At 36.4% G+C, this 22486-nt stretch overlaps 1 protein-coding gene across 1 annotated transcript in view; it reads left to right on the top strand.

Moving 5' to 3' along the window:
• The first annotated feature begins 342 nt into the window (after nucleotides 1-342).
• PDZRN4 (PDZ domain containing ring finger 4) overlaps nucleotides 343-22486 on the top strand; it is a 79950-nt gene continuing 57806 nt past the window's right edge. The window contains exon 1 of the mRNA XM_072401476.1: nucleotides 343-581. Within this exon, the coding sequence (XP_072257577.1) occupies nucleotides 513-581 (69 nt within the window). The 5' untranslated portion in view covers nucleotides 343-512. The remainder of the gene's footprint in view (nucleotides 582-22486) is intronic.

Raw genomic sequence — 22486 nt, 5'->3', positions numbered from 1 at the left:
TGTGTGTGTTTTCCTCTTGCCCCAGCCCCTGCACTTTTCCCTGGCTGGTGTCATGTATAGGATATGATGAGCAGTAATTAATAATTAGTGTGTTGGAGTATATTGCAGCAGTCCACCCTCCTGTGTGATCCTTACACCCCCATTGGAGGTAACATATATTAACATGGGTGCATTTTGTTTAAGCAGATTTGCTGGTTAATTAGCGCATGTTCATGTGTCCTCCTCCCTAATAATAAATATTCCATGAGTCGGTATTAATATTCATGAGCTGCAATGTGTGTAGTGATGTGTGCTGATGCAGGGGGAGTGTTGCCATGTGAGATACATAGAGGAAGGCAGAGGAGGAGGATGCTGCACTACCTTGGCTTTACCCTGCCAGCTCGCACTGCTGTGCTGTGTTTATGTGTCGGACTGACTGATGAACAGCAGTAGTCAGGTCGGGAGGGTGATTCCCTGTCAAAGCATCTTCTATTCACACAGAAGGGAATTAGAAAGCTTTCACACTGCCTACAATGGGTTGCAATCTGTGCACTTTTCAGAAGAGAGAGGAGCACTACAAACTGCTGTATGAAGTTTCACAGGTGAGTGGCACACACATGCATGGCTAAGGATTGCAGATCATACACATGTGTACTGAAGGCTTATTTATGCCATGTGTTAAAATTCCTAGCAGCCAATCAAGAGGTACCTAGAATTGTGATGGACACATCTTTTTGGGATATAAGTCCTTCGGTGTTTGTAACTTTTCCAGCTTTTGTGGTTGGTCTGAATTCTTTCTAAATTGTGCAATAAACAACCAAAGTTGCTTAGATTTGTTCTTGTGTATAATGTCTGTGTGTATTCATGGCTATTCCAAGATTAGGAAGGCAAACTGAGCAATGGAATGAATAACTATACAGCAAGTAGATTGTTGTCCTTTTTGTAAATTGTGTATGCTTGTTAGGATGAGCACTGGAGCCAGGGATTGTGTCTTTTTCAGCTCTGATTGTTCTTGTATGAGATTGTTGTGTCCATGACAAATTGTTGCTGACAGCGGTTGAGCTCCAGCAGTTTAGCAGTATTGGTGGTGACACATTGCACAGAGAAGTGTTGGTGGTCTATTGGCACAGCTCATCTTGGTGAGGGCTCGCAGGCATCTCACTGGCTTCCTTTCTGATTGCCATTCATTTCACAGCGGGCTAATTACAGAGTGGACTGGCTACCTGGAGCTGTCTTAATGTATACCATCATGGTAATCAGTTCAAAGTCTCATTACCCTCTTTCCAAAATGATCTGGAGTATTAATTAAATATAAAAAGTGACATTCTACCATTGTTGTTAGAAAAAACCCAGATTAACATTGGTAATTAGCAGATTCTCAACATTATGTTGACCTGAAATACCCAGTTGGTGTAGAAATAAAGGAAGAAAACGTGCCAAGCGATCAACCTAAAAAAACTGTTTCTGTCTGCAATTTAAACTTTAAATGCTTCTACCTTGTTCTAATTTGCCATGTAAATCCACATACATATCATTTATTGATAATGCTTATTAGGCTCAGATAAGCTTTGGCCATATGTTCTTCATTAGGTCCAAGTGATCCTGCAGGACAGAGCAGAACATTCAATATGATCCCCTGCAAGTGACTTTTGATCTTTTCTATTTCTTGATGATGTAAAAAGTTGTACTAGTGTTGGTCGTGTTGGGTAACTTGACATTTTAGGATAGGCAAGTTTAGTTATAAAGACATTTGGAGACATATTGGGTAACATTTTGCAGTTCATTTTAGGATAGGCAGGTTTAGTTATAAAGACATTTGGAGACATGGCTTGTCTAGGTGCAGAGACATTGCTCCAAGCTATACAGGTATGGGTGAATGACATTTAAATATGGCTCATTATAATACTGGTATATTGCTCCTGAAAGTGATCACCGTAACCATGTTTTAGGCAGAATGAGATGATGCTTCACCTTTCCCTTGCTGTATTTTTTGATAAAGTTTAATCCCTTGAAAAATGTGAGCAATTTTCTCAGTGTAATATGCACTGTGCCTCCAGTCCCAGCTGGCTGTATTGTTGGTTTAATGTCACTGATAAGGGATCAAAGGGGAGCAGTAATGTGCATGTGACACCTTCCACTCTTCTCTGTCTTTTCATATAGAAGCTCTTCTTGCTTTAGATTCTCACACACATTGTACATTCTGCTATGCACCTGAAGGGGTTAATAACCGCATTAATGTGGAGCACCTGTCAGTGGAAAACCCCTACTGTTCACTGGGGTGAACTAAACCCAAAACAACAGTTAGTAACCAAATCAGATGAATGAAAATGAATCAGTCTGCTCAAACACTAGTACTTGACTGGATCAAATCCCTTTAATTTTACGGTCTCCTAATTCTGAGCTTCCAGCCGTCTTTGAACCATTTTAATATTGCTGATTTTAAACTGCACACATGATCACATCAGTTTAGGGATGACTTCCATTTGTCATGTCCTTGTAGGTGGATACAGCAAAGCAGAGCAGAAAATAAGACTAGCTGTTTGTATTTTGGTTTAAAACAGTAATCCTACATTATAAGTAAAATATATCGGGGTGCTATTACCATTTAGGAAGACAATTCAGCTTTGGACAACATGTAACAGTGTATTTACAATGCATGTGAGTGTAATGCACCATTCACAGTAATTAGACATTTCAGGTTAAAGAAAGGTTGTCTGTCATTCTCTTTCATTGGATTACTAACTGCTGCTGATCACTAGTTTTGATCTGTAGGTCAGACGATCTCTTATGTTTAATTCCTAAAACTATATATATATATATATATATATATGTATATGTGCAGTTTTGTGTTTCGGGTCCTGTATGCGAGGTGCACAGAAGGTGATTTCAGGAGTACAGTACACAGAGTAGCTCCCAGGCTAACCTCCAGTGCTAGAAGCAGACAGATGCTCATTTATGAGTTTGCATCTTCCTTTGTGCTCAGCTGTAAAAAAAAGCGCACATAAAGAAGTGAATTGGTAGGTATGAGTCAGTCCTAGAAATGACACAGGTAATTATATCTTTATTGAAAAAAAACACTTCTGCCAGGGAAGCAAACAAAACACATGAAATTACTCTAGTTAAAAGCATTGTATGTTACAATTACATTGTCTTTGAATACGGATTCAGTTTCTCCCTGTGTTTACAATATTTGGCATAATGAGGGTCAAACTAGTATTTTCTTCCTCTTTCAAGCTTCTATTATACCCAAGCGAGGCTCCAGGTATTGGCAGCACCGGTGACCCGTGCTTTGTTCCTCCAGGGCAGCATTTCATATCACTCGGTCTCTTTATTTAGAATCACAGCTGGATGTGCTGGAGCAGCCCTGAATAAAACTGGAAGATTACAGGAGTCACGCTAGTGATAAGATACCTTCTAAGCTAAAAGACCTTCTGTGGGATTGTGATGGGGCAATGCCAAAATGGATTCTGGATACCGTAGTAAAATAATTACACACCACCAGAAAACACATTAAAGTGTTTTCCATGTTTTATTGTCTGTCAAAAGAAACTCCAGTTTTACCCTTGGCAAAAATATGAAAGCAAGACTTAATATGAGACTTAAATCTGGGAGCTATTTGTGCAGTGATCAATGGATGGATGGTATACATACCTGTGCAAATTATGAGTGCCCTATGTGAGCTCTTTCTGTGATTACCATGGCATTGTTTAGGCAAGACTACTAGTGAAAATAAAAAAAACTAAAATCCCAACTCTAGCCAAATGTTTGATTATTTTGTTTTAGATTTCATTGAAAAATGAACCATTTGATGCGGTATTTTTTCTATCTTTGTTTAAGTTTGGAGTTGTGCATCCCCACCCTCCACTTCATGTTAGCCTAGGGCCCCAAAACCATCCCTACTATTAGAGTAAAAAAAAAAAAAACCTTGACATAAGTGTCATCGCTTCATATTCTATAGGTTGGATTTATCTTCTTCAGACTCATTTTTGAATTGCCAAATAACAGGATCTCATTTCCCATTCCCAGACTACATATTTGTTTTCATGAAGTGTGGCCAGGACACTATCTGCATGGAGTTTGCAGGTTCCCCCTGTGTTTGCATGGGTTTTTCTCCAAGTACTAAGGTTTCCTCCCACTTTCCAAAAACAGGCACTTAAGTGAATTGGCTTCCCCAGAGACTGTATTAATAGACATTTAACCTTAGACTGTATTATAAAACACATAAGACTATGAAAGGGATGTTAGATTGTGAGGCCCTTTGAAGGACAGCTAGTGACATGACTATGGACTTTGTACAGTGCTGCGTAATATGTCGGTGCTATACTGTGCAAAAATCATAACAATAATGAAGTTACATTGACTGGTTTAGAGTCACTGCCACATAAACAATATTCGGTCTATTAATGGCTGATGGCACAGACAAAATCTAACTCCTTCTTTTACAGCATGTAGGTTACATTTAGAAAGTTTGTCTGTCTGACTTCACTCCTTGCCGCTTTGCTGTTCTCTTCTGGAAGATTTGCCACAAATAACGTCAATAGGGTATCCCTTAACATGCTCTCATTGGAGGGGGGGGGGTTGTTTGGATAGGGTGTAGTACACACTAGGGCGTCCCAGAGGTCTGGTCAATACAAACAAAAAAAACAAATTTTTAATAAAAAATACCATAACATGTATTCCTACAAGTAATTATCATGTTTTGAAAAAAGTTATAGAAGTGTTGTTAAAGTCATAAACTATATCTTGAATTTTTACAATACACCTTCAAATTTGACATCCTCCTATCCCAATCTTGTCCTTGGCACTAGTGAGGACATTACCAGAGGGCATTTCCAGTACTAAAGCTGAAAGAGTGGTGCTGTTATTCTCTGGCTGTTCTCGTTATCCTTTATTCAAACAGTGCAAACAGAAATGGTGTGCAGTAGTTCATGACAACCATCAGAAATCAGCTTAGAAGGGCACACTTATCAAAGGCGGTTTTGATTAGTTGTTATGGGTCGCTGATCACCAAGTGCTGGGTGATGAGATGAGCCCAATAATAGTATTTTATAGCATCTGACTGCATCATTTTATGAGCTTTATCTGCCAAAACAAAAAGTCAGCCAGTCATTAGTCAGTTAATTTTTGCTCTGTTGATTAAAGCGCTACTTCCTTTGGCATGATGGTTAAGCTGGCATAGCCTGTGAAGGTCTGTGAAAGGAAGAAATATGACCCAGGCAGAGGAGCTAGACTAGAATCCAGCTGCCAGGACCTAAACCTCACTGCCAGGATAGGTTTATCATCCCAGCCATATACACTGTATGTGGTCCCTCTGGGCAGTTCATAAAAAGTTGCCTTATCTGAGATCTGAGGGAGAACTGAAGGGGGTTATAGATGCGTGCAGCCTTTAATTGGATACATTAATTAGCAAATGATTACTGATGACGAGAAAATTTCTTGGCAGGTAATGTTTTGATTAGAAGGGTTCACCTTGGGCTTTTAACAAAGGTAATTGCAGAGAGCAATCACCAGTTGTATGTAATTTATTTCTTTTTGAAATATGTTTTCTCTGTCTTCTGCTGGGAATGGATCAGATTATACACCCAACACTTGTTTATTTCCAAGTCTATCTTGGAAATATTTAGCAGTGTCAACTGCACAAATCAGTAAATTTGCCTAATACATGAAATATTTTATCAAATTTGTTATAGACAGTGGCGTATGTAGATTTTTCAAGTGAATGTACTATAACACCAACTCCATTCTACTAGCAAAGGAATCTAATAGCTAAAGAAAATTCGGCATTACCATTTTGCAGACACTCTGGCAGTACAATGCAGATTGATCCTTGTACATAGTGTATCTCTGCATAAAAAATGTATGTACTTTTGCACCACTGTAGCTTTTTATTTGTTTTCCGACTTTACTCGCTTACATGAAAATATGGCATTTCATTAAACAAGTGCAGTAACAACTTATTACATATGCATCTTTACTTGCAGTTTTCTCCTTTTCCCCATAAAAAGTCTCACAAATACCTATTAGGCCTGCAAGTAAGTCAGTTAAATTCTGACTTGCTCCTTAATTCAGAGAAGCGTTTGCTACTCTCATGTAGGAGGAGTTCCATAAAAGGTTCCTTAAGGTTTTAGGTGTTATTTTTTTTATAGGCTTCATCACTAGACTAAAATCCAGCTTGTTCTATACCAGTCTGAAGATAAAGACCACTACACCTTGTGTGAGTCGTATCTCCAGTCAACATGCCTGCATTGTCACAATTACCTCGACTAACAACCATTTGTCCGATAATCGTTAACAAAAAAAGTGCACAACCACCCCAATGAACAAGGATTGTCGCTGGAAACCAACGACCGTCCCGGCGGATCTAATTGGGCGACGATTGGTCGCTATCTATTGTGTGTATGGTCGTTCAGTGATTGTGGATGGTTCTGTGATACACTTTTTCCTTTACATGTCACTTTCTGCATCGTTCAAACCATCGTATCTAGCGTGTGTACATTATTGGTGGATTATATTTGAACGATCTTATCATTACAGCATGTACAGAATTGTGCACAATACAATCCTTCAAAATAATCGTGCATAATCGTTAGTCGTTTGGTGGGCTAGATGTAAAAAGCTGCTTGGCAGGTCCCTGAAAACAGACTTTTGCATTTAAAGAGAGGACAGCAGTATTAAACCTGCTTTTGCAAAGCCATTTAATACAATCTAAACTGTTGGCAACCTAAGTTTATCTGCATCAGTTGCCTTAATTACAAGGCGATATCCAGGCTAAAGACCTATTATTTTAAAGATTTAAAGAGGAACATGTATGTATCTGCCAAAGATTAATACTTTTTTCCCCACTCTTGTGATTTACACAGTTCTGCCTCACTTTAGAAATGCCATCCTGCTAGTTTCTGCCTTAGATTTACAGTTCCCAGATCAACTCCCTGCTAATCAGACTGGCATGATGATTCTGATTTATTATCTGGTGATAGGAATGAAGATGTAGGAAGCTGCAAAATAGTACCAGGTAATAGGTGTGTCTTTGTACAGTTTGGTAAAATTTGCAAACTGCATATTGGCTGTACAGAATTACAAATCTTTTGACAGCTATAATAGTAACCATACGCATGTTTAAACCATGTGTAAAGATGTCTGCATGGCATTCTGTGTTAATGAAGACTAAAAAAAGACTAATGATTGACATTTAATGGATAAATTGACTTCTGGAAATGTGACAGGCAGGTCAAGACAACCTACCTCCTCTAGGTTCAATTGAAACTATCAAACAATCCATAATGTATGTAGGTTTCGTTAATCCATCCAGTTCATTATTTTTGTTTGCATTGAAAAGCTGTTTGTATAAATAGCTACTGTCTTTCTTTTTAAATGTTGTTCAATGTGTTAAATGTCTCATCAATACTTGATGATTCTAAGAGATTTGCTGTCTGAAGTCTTTTCTAATACAATGACTACAAGTTCATCATGATGATAGTCTCCCTATGATTTCAACCCACTGCAGTCAGTTCGCCATGTTTTTAGCTGTAAGCTGCTATGACCATTTAGCAGCTAAAACAGTGACTTGCTGTAATTTTAACTTCCCCTTTCCCTGGGCAGCTTGGCAAAACAGTGGAAAAATATTATACCAACTGGCTGGTTCCTTGGGTAATACAACTGTTACAAGGTGGGTCAGAAAAACAAATACTGCTGTGTCCAAGCCACACAGTTGGGTTGAGAGTGTATGGTCCACAGATAGACACCAACATTTCAATATATATAAATGAATATAATAAAATATATTTACAAAAACTATGGTTGAAGCAATATGCTGCCATTCGTAATGGAATATATCAGACCATGTTTTTGATGTATTTTTTTGTGTTATTTGTATTCACACTGTTACATTTTCCTTTAGTTGGAATACTACATATGGACAAATGCCAAGTAAATGTAAATATGAAAAATATAAATAAATTCAAGTAATACAGCATGGGATGGGGTTATTCTTCCATCTGTCACTCACATAAAGTTATCCATGTACACTTTAAGATAATAGGACAATATATTTGAAGTCACATCTTCAAGAATTGTTCTTTAGTGAAATTACTTTTTGGAGATCCATCTGCTATTTGTGATCACAAAAAATGCTGTCTAAGTGTAACCTTAAAAAGCATGAGCCCATTTTATTTTAGTACAAGATCAATATTTACAACGTATGTAATAACTAAACATTACCAGGGAAAGGTCATAAACTGTTTCATGTATGTACTGATTTTTAGATCACTGATATTGCTTGACTTGTGACAAATAATGGAAACCTACAAAACATAAGTTTAAAGAAACATAAATGTAATATTACATGGAGAAAGGAGTGTTCTGTACAAATGGTCCTAAGCACAGATATATTGAGTACTTTATGTAACTAACAGTATCTCCATGTGCTGAATAATAGATGTTTCTGTAGAACACATAAAATCCAATGTTACAGTTAAAAGAGATGAAGCTTTTAAACAGGAATTGATAAAGCACTATAATGTAGGATATTGGATGCACAACTGGCGATGGGTAAAAATACTAGCTCTCAGCCGTAATTGGAAGAGTGGAGTGATTTTAAAAAGCCATTGAAAGCTGTAATTGCATCTATTAAATTTGTGTGGCATAAGGTTTTATAGTTTTGTCCGCCTTTCCAAAAATGGCCCTTACTGTAGGCCTAATGCATGAAGAGTCTCCAAAGTAAGTACTGGCTTTCTAGTAACAACCAGAGTCAGATGTCAGTTTGGCATTTTTGGGCTAGACCATGGACTATAGTTAATAATTTCATTCGATGTTAAGACTCATATCTTTTTGGCTTATATTATTGGTCTTATTAGTTTAGGTATTGTTTAAACTTTATTTTCTCTACTAGTCATGGTTTTTGTATCTGTATAGAGAGATCTTCTGCGTATACAAGATGAGCAGATGGTTTCCTTGTCACTGGTGTTACATATCCAAAGATTCAAGCTGTTCCCAAACAAGGTCCATCTAAAGTTCACGGTTATTGTTACTTTGCCAGTTGATAAGAAAAAAACATTTTCAATGATCAGACCATATTAAATTAGCAGATGTGTCTTGGCAACTCTTTGGCCATTTTGCGATGAGTATATGAAATAGTTCATGTTTGAGTAAAACATAAAATATAGTTAAATGTTTGTAAAACAGAAAACATAGAATATGTTACTTCAGATTAGAGGACATACAGTATATATTATAGCCAGCCATTTTACTTTTTGAACCTGGTATGAGAACGATTCCATCTCTAGTCCCCAAATAAGCTATTGTGTTAGTCTTCATGGTAAATTGTAATCTTTACCATCACCACCAGTAATTATTACCACTGCAGTGTTAAAAAGTACTAATCAATCCACCTAAAATCTTCCTATTTAGAAAAAGTTCAAATCTTAAAGGTCAGACCAAGTTTCTTCTATGATTGTGATAGCAATGTCAGGGTGACATTGTATTGGAACATGACCTGGTCACGAACATGAATGCTGGATATGAAATGAGGAGAGTGGTTGGCTTTAAACAAAAAGTGATAGTAAACTGAAAGCAATTAAACAAAAATTGTTGCCCCTTGTTAAAACTTCCCCCCACTTTGATGGCATATAAAATGCACAAACTGTTTATTAGGCTGTCCTGATTTTTTGTCAGTTGTAAAACATAAATTCAGGAGTATGGTATTCTATCTAATTCTTTAACTTCCAGAAAAGCCAAACATTGTGATGTTGTAACCATTTACATGACAAATTGTGTCTGTGGCCTTGAGGTACAGAAGCTAGCACTGTTAGAACAATTCTTTATATTACTCTCATTTCTAAATTCTAAATTATTTTAGAGTAATGCTTAGTATTTAAATAAACATACCAACATTCAAACCAACACTGAATTCTGTGTTAGGAAGCATTATTTGGTATATAAATGTATGTATAGGCTTGAAGCCACAAAATGTAACATACAGTAATACGGTAAATTGATGTGCATTAGAAACCTTTTAGATTTAATATCACACTAGTGAGTCCTACTTTCTCGAGTAGCTCTGAGACATATATATCCTGTCTGTTTTATTTGCCCTGATTTTATGTGTAGATGCTGGAAAATTAGACTTTGTATTTATAGCCTTGTCCATTAGGCTGCTTTAACTTAATATTTTGTCCTGCTGATATAAACTGTAGGAGAAGGCTTCCTGTAATATCTACTACAGTAATCATATTTACCAATTCAATCCTATATTTTATATATTCCATATAGGATAGGTTATTCTTTCCATATATACACAATTGTATGTCAATGTAGAGCTGTAGCCAAAGTGTTAAAACTTTGTTTTGGATAAACATGGGAAAAGGTAATACTTCTATCATGATTTTATCACTGTCTGTACCCTGTTGACCTGCTCTGACCTTCTGTTGCTGACAGCTGGATATGTAATGAGGAGAGTGGTTGGCTTTAAACAAAATGTGATAGTAAACTGAAAGCAATTGAACTCTTCTGTTTTTTTTTCTTCACTCAACACCGGTTTGGAGCTTTTGCATCCTTTTCTGGGACAACAGGAAGGTAAATCTGTCCAGCGGGCACACAAAGTACAACTTTACCAGAGCTTCCACATTTTGTCCAAAACTTTAAAAAAAGTGTTTTTGCCCGTTATTAAAACTTCCCCTCACTTTGATGGCATATAAAATGCACAAACTGTTTATTAATCTGTCTTGATTTTTGTCAGTTGTAAAATATACATTCAGCAATATGGTGTTCTATCACATTCTTTAACTTCCAGAAAAGCCAAACATTGTGATGTCGTAACCATTTACATGACAAATTGTGTCTGTGGCCTTGGGGTACAGACGTTAGCACTGTTAGAACAATTCTTTATATTGCTCTCATTTGAGCCCAAATTCTAAATTCTTTTAGAGTAATGCTTAGTAATTCAGAAACTCACAAGGCCCACATGTGAATTAAACATCTGCATCTGATATTCTCAGCTGTCAAGTTTTGTACTAATGCTTATTCCTCTGTGACAGTATCCTGAATGAATAATTTTAAGCCTTTGTAAAGAAATGGCATGCAAAATGTACATCAAGTGCCACTGCTCCAGTTGTAAATATATGGCATTTTATTCTTTGTTTGTTTCTCTTTGCTTTTATTTGTCCCTTTATCCTTTCTTTTTTTATTTGACTCTATATCTCCCATTTCCTACCTTTCTCTCTCTGATGTGAATGCAAAACAATTCTATATAAATATATATATATATATATATATATATATATAATCTTTTTTTCTTATATACTAATAGGTTCTAATGTAGTTCCTGGAGCCTGAAGGCTTTGTAGAGATTTGGGTGGGATAGATCATCCACAATTTGCTGGTTAGCTGGTTAGCCCAACATAACAATTTAGCTGGCACCACCTGGCACTTTTCAGTAACCACCCAGCTGTTTTTAGATGGTTACTGAAGAGTTAGGTCAAAATATGGGGCCTGCCACCCACCTAGAATTTCTTCCCACCCAGCTCAAAAAAATTTCTGGGTTGAACACTGCATATAGATGTGTGAATGAAACTCAATTCTATCTCTAAAAACCCTCAGAGCCTGCTGCTGGGTGAAGGCTTGACTAGTAACAGAGTGCAAACAAATTAAATGGGAAGTTTTACTTGGGGAACCCGTTATAGGTCAGGAACTGACATTAGTTTTGTTTGTAGCTAAAGCTATGTGTTCACGCCAGATGATTGTCAGGACTATTCTACTTGGGTCCCCTGATTTTGTTCATTAACTAAGGGAGGGGGTGACCACTATACTTTGCTATGGAGGAGAATACAGCTAGGACGCCACTTGCTTGTCCTCCCCTCTCTGTTGAGCAGAGCGGTGCTATATGTACAATGCTCATTCATTCACTTTCACTGGAAGCAAACATAAAATATAGTTTCCAGTGACAGAAATCTGACATCTATTTTATGTCTGTACCAAACTTAGAATGAGCAGATGTTGTATTTGTTTTTTTATTATGGTAAATGCTACAATAAAAGTGAGGGAAAAACTTGTCTAGACTGAATGTAAACTATTTGCTGTGCCCCACTAAGGAGAATTCTATTCACTTTCTGTACTGTAAGATGAAAATCTTCTCTTAGATAGTTGTTATCAGAACATGTGTACCAGTTGAAAAGTTTCTCTCTCAATTTCCATACCCCCCAACACTGAAGATAGGAAAGAAGGACACTCTCTAAAATAATGATACTTCCTGGATTGTAAGCTCTTTGGAACAGGGTCTTCTTCCCCTCCTGTCTGTACCTCCCTGTCATTTGCTACCCAAATTGAATGTATGACGCTGCATAATATGTTGGTGCTATATAAATGCTGTTTAATAATAATAATTTTAATAATAATATGTATACCTAAAGTATGTAGGCAAATGACACATAAAAAATGTATTAGCAAAAATGATTGGGTAAACTGCCAAGTATTTTTTTACAGGTACATTCCCTTTAAATTACTTATTTACGTATTTTAAAAACTACTTCCTACTTCCTCAAAACACTTTCCATAGAACCTCACTAGTGACAGTTAATAAACTCTCTGCCATTCTGATCTGACCAAGTACTGATCTCTAATTTGGCATTATTTTCATACTTGAGGCATCAGCAGACCCAGAGAAGTCATGAATAACATGACACATGCCTGTGTCCCAATTACAGATCCATGTGCATGACCAAATAACATGGGGACATAAATATATATATGGAGTTCTGTATACAGCGACCTTTTGCTTTGAGATAACACAATGATAATCAACTGATATGCATTTATGTACTGTAAAAAAAAAAATCCTGAAATGTGTTTTTATTGCTGAATATGGACAAATCAGGGGTTCCAAAACAAGTGCTAAAGTGCTAGAGGCATATATAAAACCTTTGTTAATATGCCATTCTTGCATAGGTAAGCATGGTAGGGTATAAAGAAAGTATTTTTCCTATTTCCATTCTATTTTTTTTTATTTACTTTGCTTTTACATAGCATTTTCTTATATGAGGGAACAGACTAGCTGATAAGCACATATGTACCTGTATTAAAGGTCTACTTTAATGTAGTATTAACAACAAAAAATAATTTAAAAAAAGCACAGTATGACCTTTCTCCAATCCATCTGTTGAGATTACTTCTCTGTTTGATGGCATTCTAGATCTTCACTTGAGCCATTGCTTTCGCTTGCATCCATCTGTAATTATACAGTGTGCTTTTATGCATGCTGTCAGCCACAGGGAAATAAATAGTATAAACATTACTGAATGGTGTTTTCGCATACCATGTAATGCAGATAGACTTCTGTTTTCTAAATATTATTTGAGTTTTGTGGCTGAACCCTCCAGTGCTGATATTCACCTCATCAAGATGTTTTCTGTCCCGTGACTGGTAGTTTCAAATGTACTCATCCATCTTCTTGTCCCATTACATTTTGTTTGAATGATGCTCTATACCCATTAAAATTGATGGAAAAGAACAAAGGGAAGAAAAATGTGTCCTTCAATTGATTGTGTCTTTCAGGGAGCAAATGAGGCTACTGAGAGAAAGAAAAAAAAGTGAGATTATTTTTGGTGTACTTATTACCATCTTGTTCAGGTCTCATATGAACTGATTGCAATTACAGTTATTTTACATAAATCCAAAGAAATCAATATGTGGATTTCTGTGCTTCTTATACAGAATAAATGATTCTGTGTATATATACCAGAGGAACTAATTATATATATATATATATATATATATATATGACAGCATAGTGTGTAGCAGTGTAAAAAGTAAGACGCATTTACAGTGTGCTAAATTATGGATGTGGTTGAAATGGTTTTGGTTAAATAGTGTAAGCATATGGGGCAGCATATATACCCACACAATGCTACTTTGAAAAGTTATGGTGGTCAGTGCAACAATAAAAATGTCCCCCTTCTCTTAAGGATTGTTGGTATCAAGATTCCCCCTCCCTCAGTATTGGTGGCCAGTAGTAACAATATGAATCCCTATTTTCCTGCATTGGTGACCATTAGAATCAAAAAGTAACTCCCTCCACAGTGTTAGAGGCTAGTGGTAGTAAAATTAGTACTCCCCTTCCAGTTAGTCACCTGTTGTAAAAATAAATCTCCCTCACCAACATTGTTGGTCAGTAGTATTTTCAATAGTTTCCCCTTCTGCTTTGAGTGCACTTTTTCTTGCAGAAACCTGTGTCCTGCTTCTCCAATGCTCATCTTCTTTCTAATGCTGAAACTATATCACTTTATCCAACAGGTGTGTGCATAGGTTTACAGCTGTAATTTGGAGTGGGACTTCCAGTGTTTGGATCCAGGACACGACCCTGAGTTAGTTTCGAGGCATCTGATGTTGTTGGGGGTGTGTATATATATATATATATATATATATATTTGAAGCCAGCACCAAGACTATGTTAAGACTGGCCACAAGGTTGCGGTAAAGTTAAAAATGCCAATAAAACTAATATGAATGAATGCACCCGTGGTGTGTTATTTTTAAAATATTTATTCAAAAGGAGAAAAAAATAAAATTACATATTTTTATATTACATACAATTACATTTTTATCATTTTACCTAAATTGAAAGCTTTTCAGGGCAGGGTCCTCTCCTCCTGTGTCACTGTCTGTATTCGTCTGTTATTTGCAACCCCTATTTAATATACAGCTCTGCTTAATATGGTGGCGCTATATAAATCCTGTTGTTTATTATTATTATTAATAATAATAACAATAATAATAATGTAAAGTGTGTAACAAACTATATTAATATCTTAGAGGTAAAGAGTTTGTTTTATACTTTACAGGAGGACACAGTGCCATCTGGTGGTGTGACCTCAGTATAAACCAAGAGTATACAGTACTTCTGACAAGGTGTTGTCCTTGTACTTTATTTACATGCCTTTTCACATTCCTGTAGCTTTGGTAGTTATCATAGAAGCAGTAGGCCAATAGAAATGTGGGACAGAACATGGTGTGAATACCCTCAAAATTTTAGTTTTAAGAACACAGATAAAAAATTGATTCTAGATTATAAGAAACGATTGGCCTAATAGCATTATTTGTTTAAAAAAAGAAAATATGCAATTGCATAAATTGCATAACCGTTGAAGCTAAAAAGTAAAGTGTTTTGGGTAATATATTCTCCATTTATCACTACTATAATTTATTTTAGAACACGCTGTTTATAGAGGTGCATACTTGCTGAATATATTAAAAATGACTGGAATCTCTCATATAATTTCCCCTGTGTAACCCATTCTAGTCTAGAGTACCAGCCCTCGACCTTTAGGTCATGATCTGTCTTGGGGCCATAGTGAAACCAGCAGCCCTTTATGTTTATTGTCTCATGAGAAAAGACCTCTAATGAAAAAAGGGTAAAAATTATATATATATATATATATATATATATATATACACATGCTATAATGTATGTGTCCGTAATATGTTAGCACTGTGTTTCCTTTCTGTATATCAGCTATGATATCCCTGTTGTAATGTCTCATAATAATACAACATGGTGTGGACATGGTTTGATGAACACAGTTTATTGATAAGGCTATTGTGAACTAGTGACCTAGAAAGGTTTAATCTCCTTTTCTTGATGCAGTAGCCAATATTAGAAACAATCATTTTGTTACAGTACATACAACAGTAAAAATACAAAAAAGAGTGCAAACACAAAAATTGCATTAACAGACTGTAATATGTTTTCAGTTCAAGATATGTGTAGTTTGCTTTAGTTTGACATTAGTTTTTTATAATTTAAAGGAGGAAGAAAGGTAAATAAAAGTCTGTGTGTATATATATATATATATATATATATATTACAAACACAGTATTTATACTGGTATATATATCCTTATATAACAATATTAAACATAATTCGCCTTTTTTAGGAAAATAATATTTGTTATTTTTTGTTATTGCCAAGAAATTAAATATAGGTCACCCATCTTATTAAATTCATACCAAATCCTACAGAGTGGCAAAAGATTGTTAATACCTTTATTAAAAATGTGTAACTTAATAACTAGGTTTATAAATTAGGTCTGCCACATTTCCCCTAATGTGGGCAACTGATTAATTCCAGAGTATGAAAAAATTGTGCCCTTCATCACCTATGTTCAAAATGTGGATTCCATTCTCATTAAAGGAACATTAGTTTTAGAAAAATGAAACTTATAGAACAATTACAGCGTGCTGCTTGTGGAGAGGCCATTTCCCCATCCACCCACCCTCCATAATTACCTTTGTCTCCGGTTCTTCGATAGGAACGAGGCCCTTTCTGTGTGTGACATCAAGAAGTTGTAAATGACTTGCACTTGAGTGATGGCATGCGTGTGATTTTAGTTCTGCTTCATTACCCGATTATGAATGACCGGTAATCTGCTCCTTTTTATACAGCTCTTGTCGCAGAAACATACACATAGGCCAAGTTGGGCATGTTCTCTAAAGCAGTTTCCCCACGCGTTTGTTGTGCTTTGATGAATAGTTTATGCGCTTTTCTGAAAAATATTTTTCACATCTATGAATTTGCATTAGAACTGGTTAATTATGCATTTAGTGTTGTGTCTAAAGATACAGCTCGCTCTCATGGTATCTTGGTCTCTACAGGATGCGTAGGAAAGTGTACTTATCCTTGAAAATAAAAGAAAACCTCAGAATGTTACTTTTTAGTAAAATTACAAACCCTGTAACTGTTCTTGTTTCCCCTAACTAGAATAATTTCAGTTATCCTTCCAGTACGCATTCTGACTTATTATTTTAACATCCAAAATTTATTTTTTAACATAGATGTATATTTTTGTATCTATTTCTAGGCTCATGATTATATTTCATGTATAAAATGGGTAATTCTCTCTCCAGATGTTGCTTATACTAGGGTCAGGAGAAAGTCCCTGCTGGGGGGGTGCACTGGTCGGAGCCGCGGACCATGTCCCTGGTACGGATCGCAAGCTCAGGTAAGTGGGCGGGTGGTGTCTCTGGACACAACCTGCCCACTCTCCCATCGCAGATCTGAGTCGGTAATGGGATAGTGGACGGGTTATGGCATTATGACGTCACTATGGGGAAGCTTTTTCCCCTTTGAGTGACACCTGGCTCTCTGCGCATGCGCAGTCTGGTACCGGTGTATTGAGTGGTCTGTTGGCTCGAAAAGGTTGGCTACCACTGATCTAAAGCAGGGTTTCTCAACCAGAATTCTGTGGAACCCTAGGGTTCCTCCAGATGTTGCTAGGGGTACCTTACACAATAAACAGTTTGTGAATCTCAGGTCAGTTTAACAGTTACCAGTGATCTTTTTGGCTATATATAAGGATGAAATTCTTTTCAATGACCAGAAAATAAAAGAGGCTTAGGTCCAACTGACGACCACACTAATGTACCATGAGTTGTGGATATGGTAATGATTGCAGGGGTCCGCTGAAGACCTGAAAGTCATTTCAAGGGGTTCACCCTTATTAAAAAGGTTAATAATTACTGATCTAGAGAGTATATTGTATTCAGTCTGTTTCAACAGAATTGGAACTTCTACAGAAGCAAAAGTAATATTATCAACAGAATACCATAAATAAAACAACAAAGTGGAATGAAAATAAAACATTCCCATTTAGCTTTAATAGATTTGCTACACCGTTGTTGCTACTAGGAGTGGAATCCTTATTACAAATAAGTACTTGTAATCCTTAATACATAAAACATCCATCTAAAAACAAGCCAGCAGCCAACAGGTCCCAGGATCCAATCTTAGCCAGGAAACTATATGCATGGAGTTTGCAGGTTCTCCCTGTATTTGCATGGGTTTCCTCCTGTACTCTGGTTTCCCACATTCAAAAAACAAAAACAAAAGGTTCATTGGCTTCCACCCAAAATTGACCTTAGACTGTATTGTCATATGACTATGGTAGGGACATTAGATTGTGAGCCCTATTAGATTGACAGCCATAGACGTGAGTATGGGCTTTGTAAAGGGCTGCATAATATGTCAAATATAAATCAAATATAAATACAGGGTAAAAATATTAATCCATACTTTCTAAGTCAATGATTTAGAACAAGCATATTGATTAGTGATTTTTTTTTCTCTCACGTACTGCATACTTATTCCAGGTCAGTGACTCAAAGCCTTGAGGCCAGAAACAAGGTAGTGAGAAAACTAGCATGTTTAGAAATAACTATTTTTTTCCCAGTACTTTTTATTCAAGATAATCATGCTAATGAAATCTTTTGATTAATACTAAAATCATACTTAAGCACTGTAACTGCTGTTGAGGTAATTAAAGGGTATTTTCACATACACATCTCACACAAACCACTCACCTCTATCATTCCAGGGTGCATACCCAGTGATGGCTCCACTACATACTCAGCATTAAGAAAGCCTAATGCTCCATGGCACACACCGTGTGCTGGCCTTTCTTGATGATTTTGTAGTAGTCACAATAAGATGTCTAACCAGTCAATAAACACAATTATTGGATATTCCATTTCCCCTAAATTTCCACCTAGCATAAATTTATTATAATCCAGCTTCACCGATAAAAGTGTATCCTCTCCAGTCTTGGAGAGATTTAATGAATCAGGTCCAATATGTCTTACACAGTCACAAGATAGGTATCCTTATTTATTATGCATGCTATTACTTACCTCACAACTGTCAAATGTTGATGGTCTTATTTGGATTTTTTCCCCTTTTTCCAAAGTTTTCACAGGTTTGAGAAGGGTCATTATTCGTAAATGCGGAGGATACAGCCAGCAGGGCCATAACTACAAAGGGCACTCCAGGCCCCCCAGCTTAGGCCCCAACTAAATTAATTTAATAGGCCTGATTTATTATAGCTCTTCAAGGCTGGAGAGGATAAACTTTCATCAGTGAAGCTTGGTGATCCAGTAAACCTGAAATGGATCTGGTCCAGGATTGAAAACATATAGCAAATGACTTTACTAAATCCTTTCGAGGTTTGCCGGATCACCTAGATTCACTGATGAAAGTGTATTCTCTCCAGCCCTGGAGAGCTTTAATAAATCAGGCCCAATGCATGGATTACAATGGTCTGTGTTTGCTACCCTCTGGCTAATGATCTAATATTTATAGAGCTGAGGTTAAAATTGGGGTAAATATATTTATTAAGGGCTCAGTCACTTTAGAGAGATTTCATAATTGGAATGGAAGTGTTGTGATATGAAAGAAACAGGTAACAAACAACTAATAAGCTTTTACTACATACTCCTGATGAAGGTTATAATGGATTTATCTGCATGGATCAGCTACACATTAAACCTTGCTTACATAGATAGTTGGCAAGTACTTTCAAACATGAAGCAGCAATTTGAGCTCTTTTCAAATGTCGGCTTTGCTTAATGATTGTTCGTGGAAGGTAATTGCTTTCCCTTTCTTTAAAATTCTCTGTGCGAGAACAAAATAAATCTGTCATGTTTTAAGTTTCTAGCTCTTGTTATTGTGTCTCTTGGAGAAAAGTAATCCATTGAAATTGTGTTTAGGACAGGGGTTGAAGGTGGGCTAGGGATGGGAAATGAGTATGGCTGGGAAGGGACATAGGTATGGCTGGGCCTGGGGGTTCAGTTAATGCTATCTTGCCTTGGTTCTCCAAATGTCTTAATATGGCCCTGATTACAGCTTTTAAACTGTGCATTGAAGTCTCCTAAAAGATCACATTCTAGCCCAGAGCTTCCTCTGATCATCAGTACATGTAGGATCACACTGCTAGCTTGCATGCTATGATGACAATGTTCCCTGCTGTTTATGGGTTCAGTTTCTGTTGTACTAGAGAAGACTAGGCCAGTTTATCCTTTCTGTCCTAGTTTTACGGGCTGCAGGCCAGTCATCCGGGTAGGGCAAAAAGTGAGAAATTGACACAGTATAAGGCTTTTTACATCATCTGGGTATAGCTGTAATGCATTAGGCCATAATAAGCTGTAGTCCACTAGTCTGTTTGTGACAGTATGCCTTTTAAAGAGTTAAATTCCCCTAGCCTTGAATATGTTAATTACCCATACAGTGGAGAACTAGGAATGTGCAGCCATGTGTGTTCCTAGTTCTCAGAAGTGCTGTCAAACAAACTAATAGAATTTTTGTCAAGTTAGCCAAAACATATTGATGCTGCTAAATCTACTCAGGGAATCTAAGCTTCAAAAACTTTACACATGAAATTAATGAAAGTGAATCATAAGACAAGGATCTGCAGTGCTGACTGTATGATTTGTCATTTCCTATCAATTAATCATCTTTAATGTCACACAGGTATTTCCTATGTAGGCTTGCATTTGTTTGTAAAGATGATTTGATTGTTGGCATACACAGATGTTGCAGGTTTAGAGTCAGTTGTTAAGGATCACCAAGATGGAAGTGTGAGTGAAAGTGTTAAGAGATTAGTAATAGTGTCTTGCTGTTTGCTTCAGGAGCCTTGAGCTCTAAAACGTTCCATTAATGGGAATGGTTGAGCACTAGGTGTTAAAGGTTGTTTAGTCCTCGCTGTGAAGGTTCCCCATTTCCAAATCATAACTATTAGAAGATAGTTATATTTAGCTGGACTTGTTCTGTAAAGTTAAAGATGTTTTGCCACTCATCCAAGTGTTAAAACTTAGGAGGAATATCTTTAATGTTACCAAAAAAGTCTTATTGAATGTAACTAAATTCTACTAGCTTACCAATTTAAAAAGATAAATTCTAATGCTACAAGTATTTCCATGCAATTAGATGTTTTTAGTCTTGCTCTTGTCAAAACATCCTGTTTAGGTACAATTGCACTTTAATAAACACTTTTAGGTATTTATATTAAAGTATATTTTCAAATTGTAAATGGGAGTAGTAATGTACTTACTAATATCCTATTGTTGCTGTAACAAAATAGAAAACACACTTTTTGGTATTACTGATCTTAGTGAAAACATTCAATCCTGGTAATTCTCAACTACAATAATTCAGAGTGCACCAAATAAATTGATTTTCCTCTATTATCATAGAAAATGTGAAAATCACGGTTATCTATGAGGACAACATAACTACTATTACTAAAACATGCGGTCAGGGTAATTGGCTTTCCCCAAATTGACCTTAGACTACGTTAATGACATATGACTGGTAGGGACCTTGTGATTCCCTTTTAGGGACAGCTAGTGACATGACTATTGACTTTGTATGTTAATATTATAATAATAATATTACAAATAGTTTGGTTTGCTGTGCATAATTTACAAAGTATACTTCCAGAAGGCATATTGGAGTTAAAGAATTCCTCTAAAAGCAACTTATAGTAATAATTAAAACTAAGTTACTCCATTAGTTTGCTATAAATGTTTTAATGCACAACTCCAGCCACTATTTTAATTTTGAACAAAATGCACAAAAAGAAAAGAAACGTCTTCCAGACTTCTGTTATTATTTGTGCTTCCACTAGAAACATCTCCTTCCGAGCATAGGACAATGAGTAAATCTCTGCATTGTATACACGCGTGACAATATCATTTGTACCCAAAACACTTTCTCACAATAACAAAAATACATTTGTCTAGAGTCAGACTTTAATTTTTACAAGAATTTCTGACAAATTAAACAAATGCTTACATAAATTTGAAACTGTATCCAGTCTTTCCAGGATTTATTTTTTTAGAATTATGGCATGATCAGCTTGTTAAAATTCTTCTTCTAATTACTGTACAGCTGATTCAGTGATACCTAGTTTTTCCATAGCTGTAAAGCCTTGATGGATGACTTATATGTAACCAAGAGATTGTTTATTCTTTAGAAGATGAAGCAGCAAGCTTTTGGAGTTTTTCATAGATTTGTTTACATACGTACTTAGTCTGAAATATCTTTTCGGTATTATGCCTGGCTGATTAAATGCATCACTTGAACTTACTGGAATATTACCTCCGTTAGCATGCGGCTGGAAAATGAATCTCTTAGTGTAGTTGGCACAACAATATGTCCCAGGAGAAGAGGAGAATATACTGGTTTGTGTTAAGAAGTGTGAATATGAAGGATCCCTTGTGTCTGTCTAGATTCTGGGCACTGTTTGTTCCTTTCCAACTTTGTCAACAATATTTTCAATCTTTTGCATTCCGCTGTGAGTTCCACTGGAATACTGATATACAAGAATTATAAAGAGTATGAAAAAAACAAAAACCCTTTAGGGCTTTGACAAAGTTGTCATAGGAGTAAATAGTTGGTGAGGTGACAAGGAAAGAAGACTTGCAATGTTCCTGAGAGCATTTTAGTCCTGACTGAGATTACTCTACTAAATGTAAGAGTTTGCAACAGCAAAACAGAAAGAGACAGATCACATAATGAGGACAAAGAATCAAGCTTTCCACAAAAGGATTGTAAAGACGAGAGAGGATGGTTGCATCTTGGCAGGTCATTCCCACTGCACCCTGCTACGACTGATAAGCATGTGCTTGACAGTGGCTGATACTGATGTTAGCACACCTCTCTGCTCACTGCAAAGGCATGAGGGTTTGGGAA

Source organism: Pyxicephalus adspersus, chromosome 2 (genome assembly GCF_032062135.1).
Source record: "Pyxicephalus adspersus chromosome 2, UCB_Pads_2.0, whole genome shotgun sequence".
Taxonomy (NCBI): domain Eukaryota; kingdom Metazoa; phylum Chordata; class Amphibia; order Anura; family Pyxicephalidae; genus Pyxicephalus; species Pyxicephalus adspersus.
This window is presented reverse-complemented; position numbering and strand designations above follow the sequence as displayed.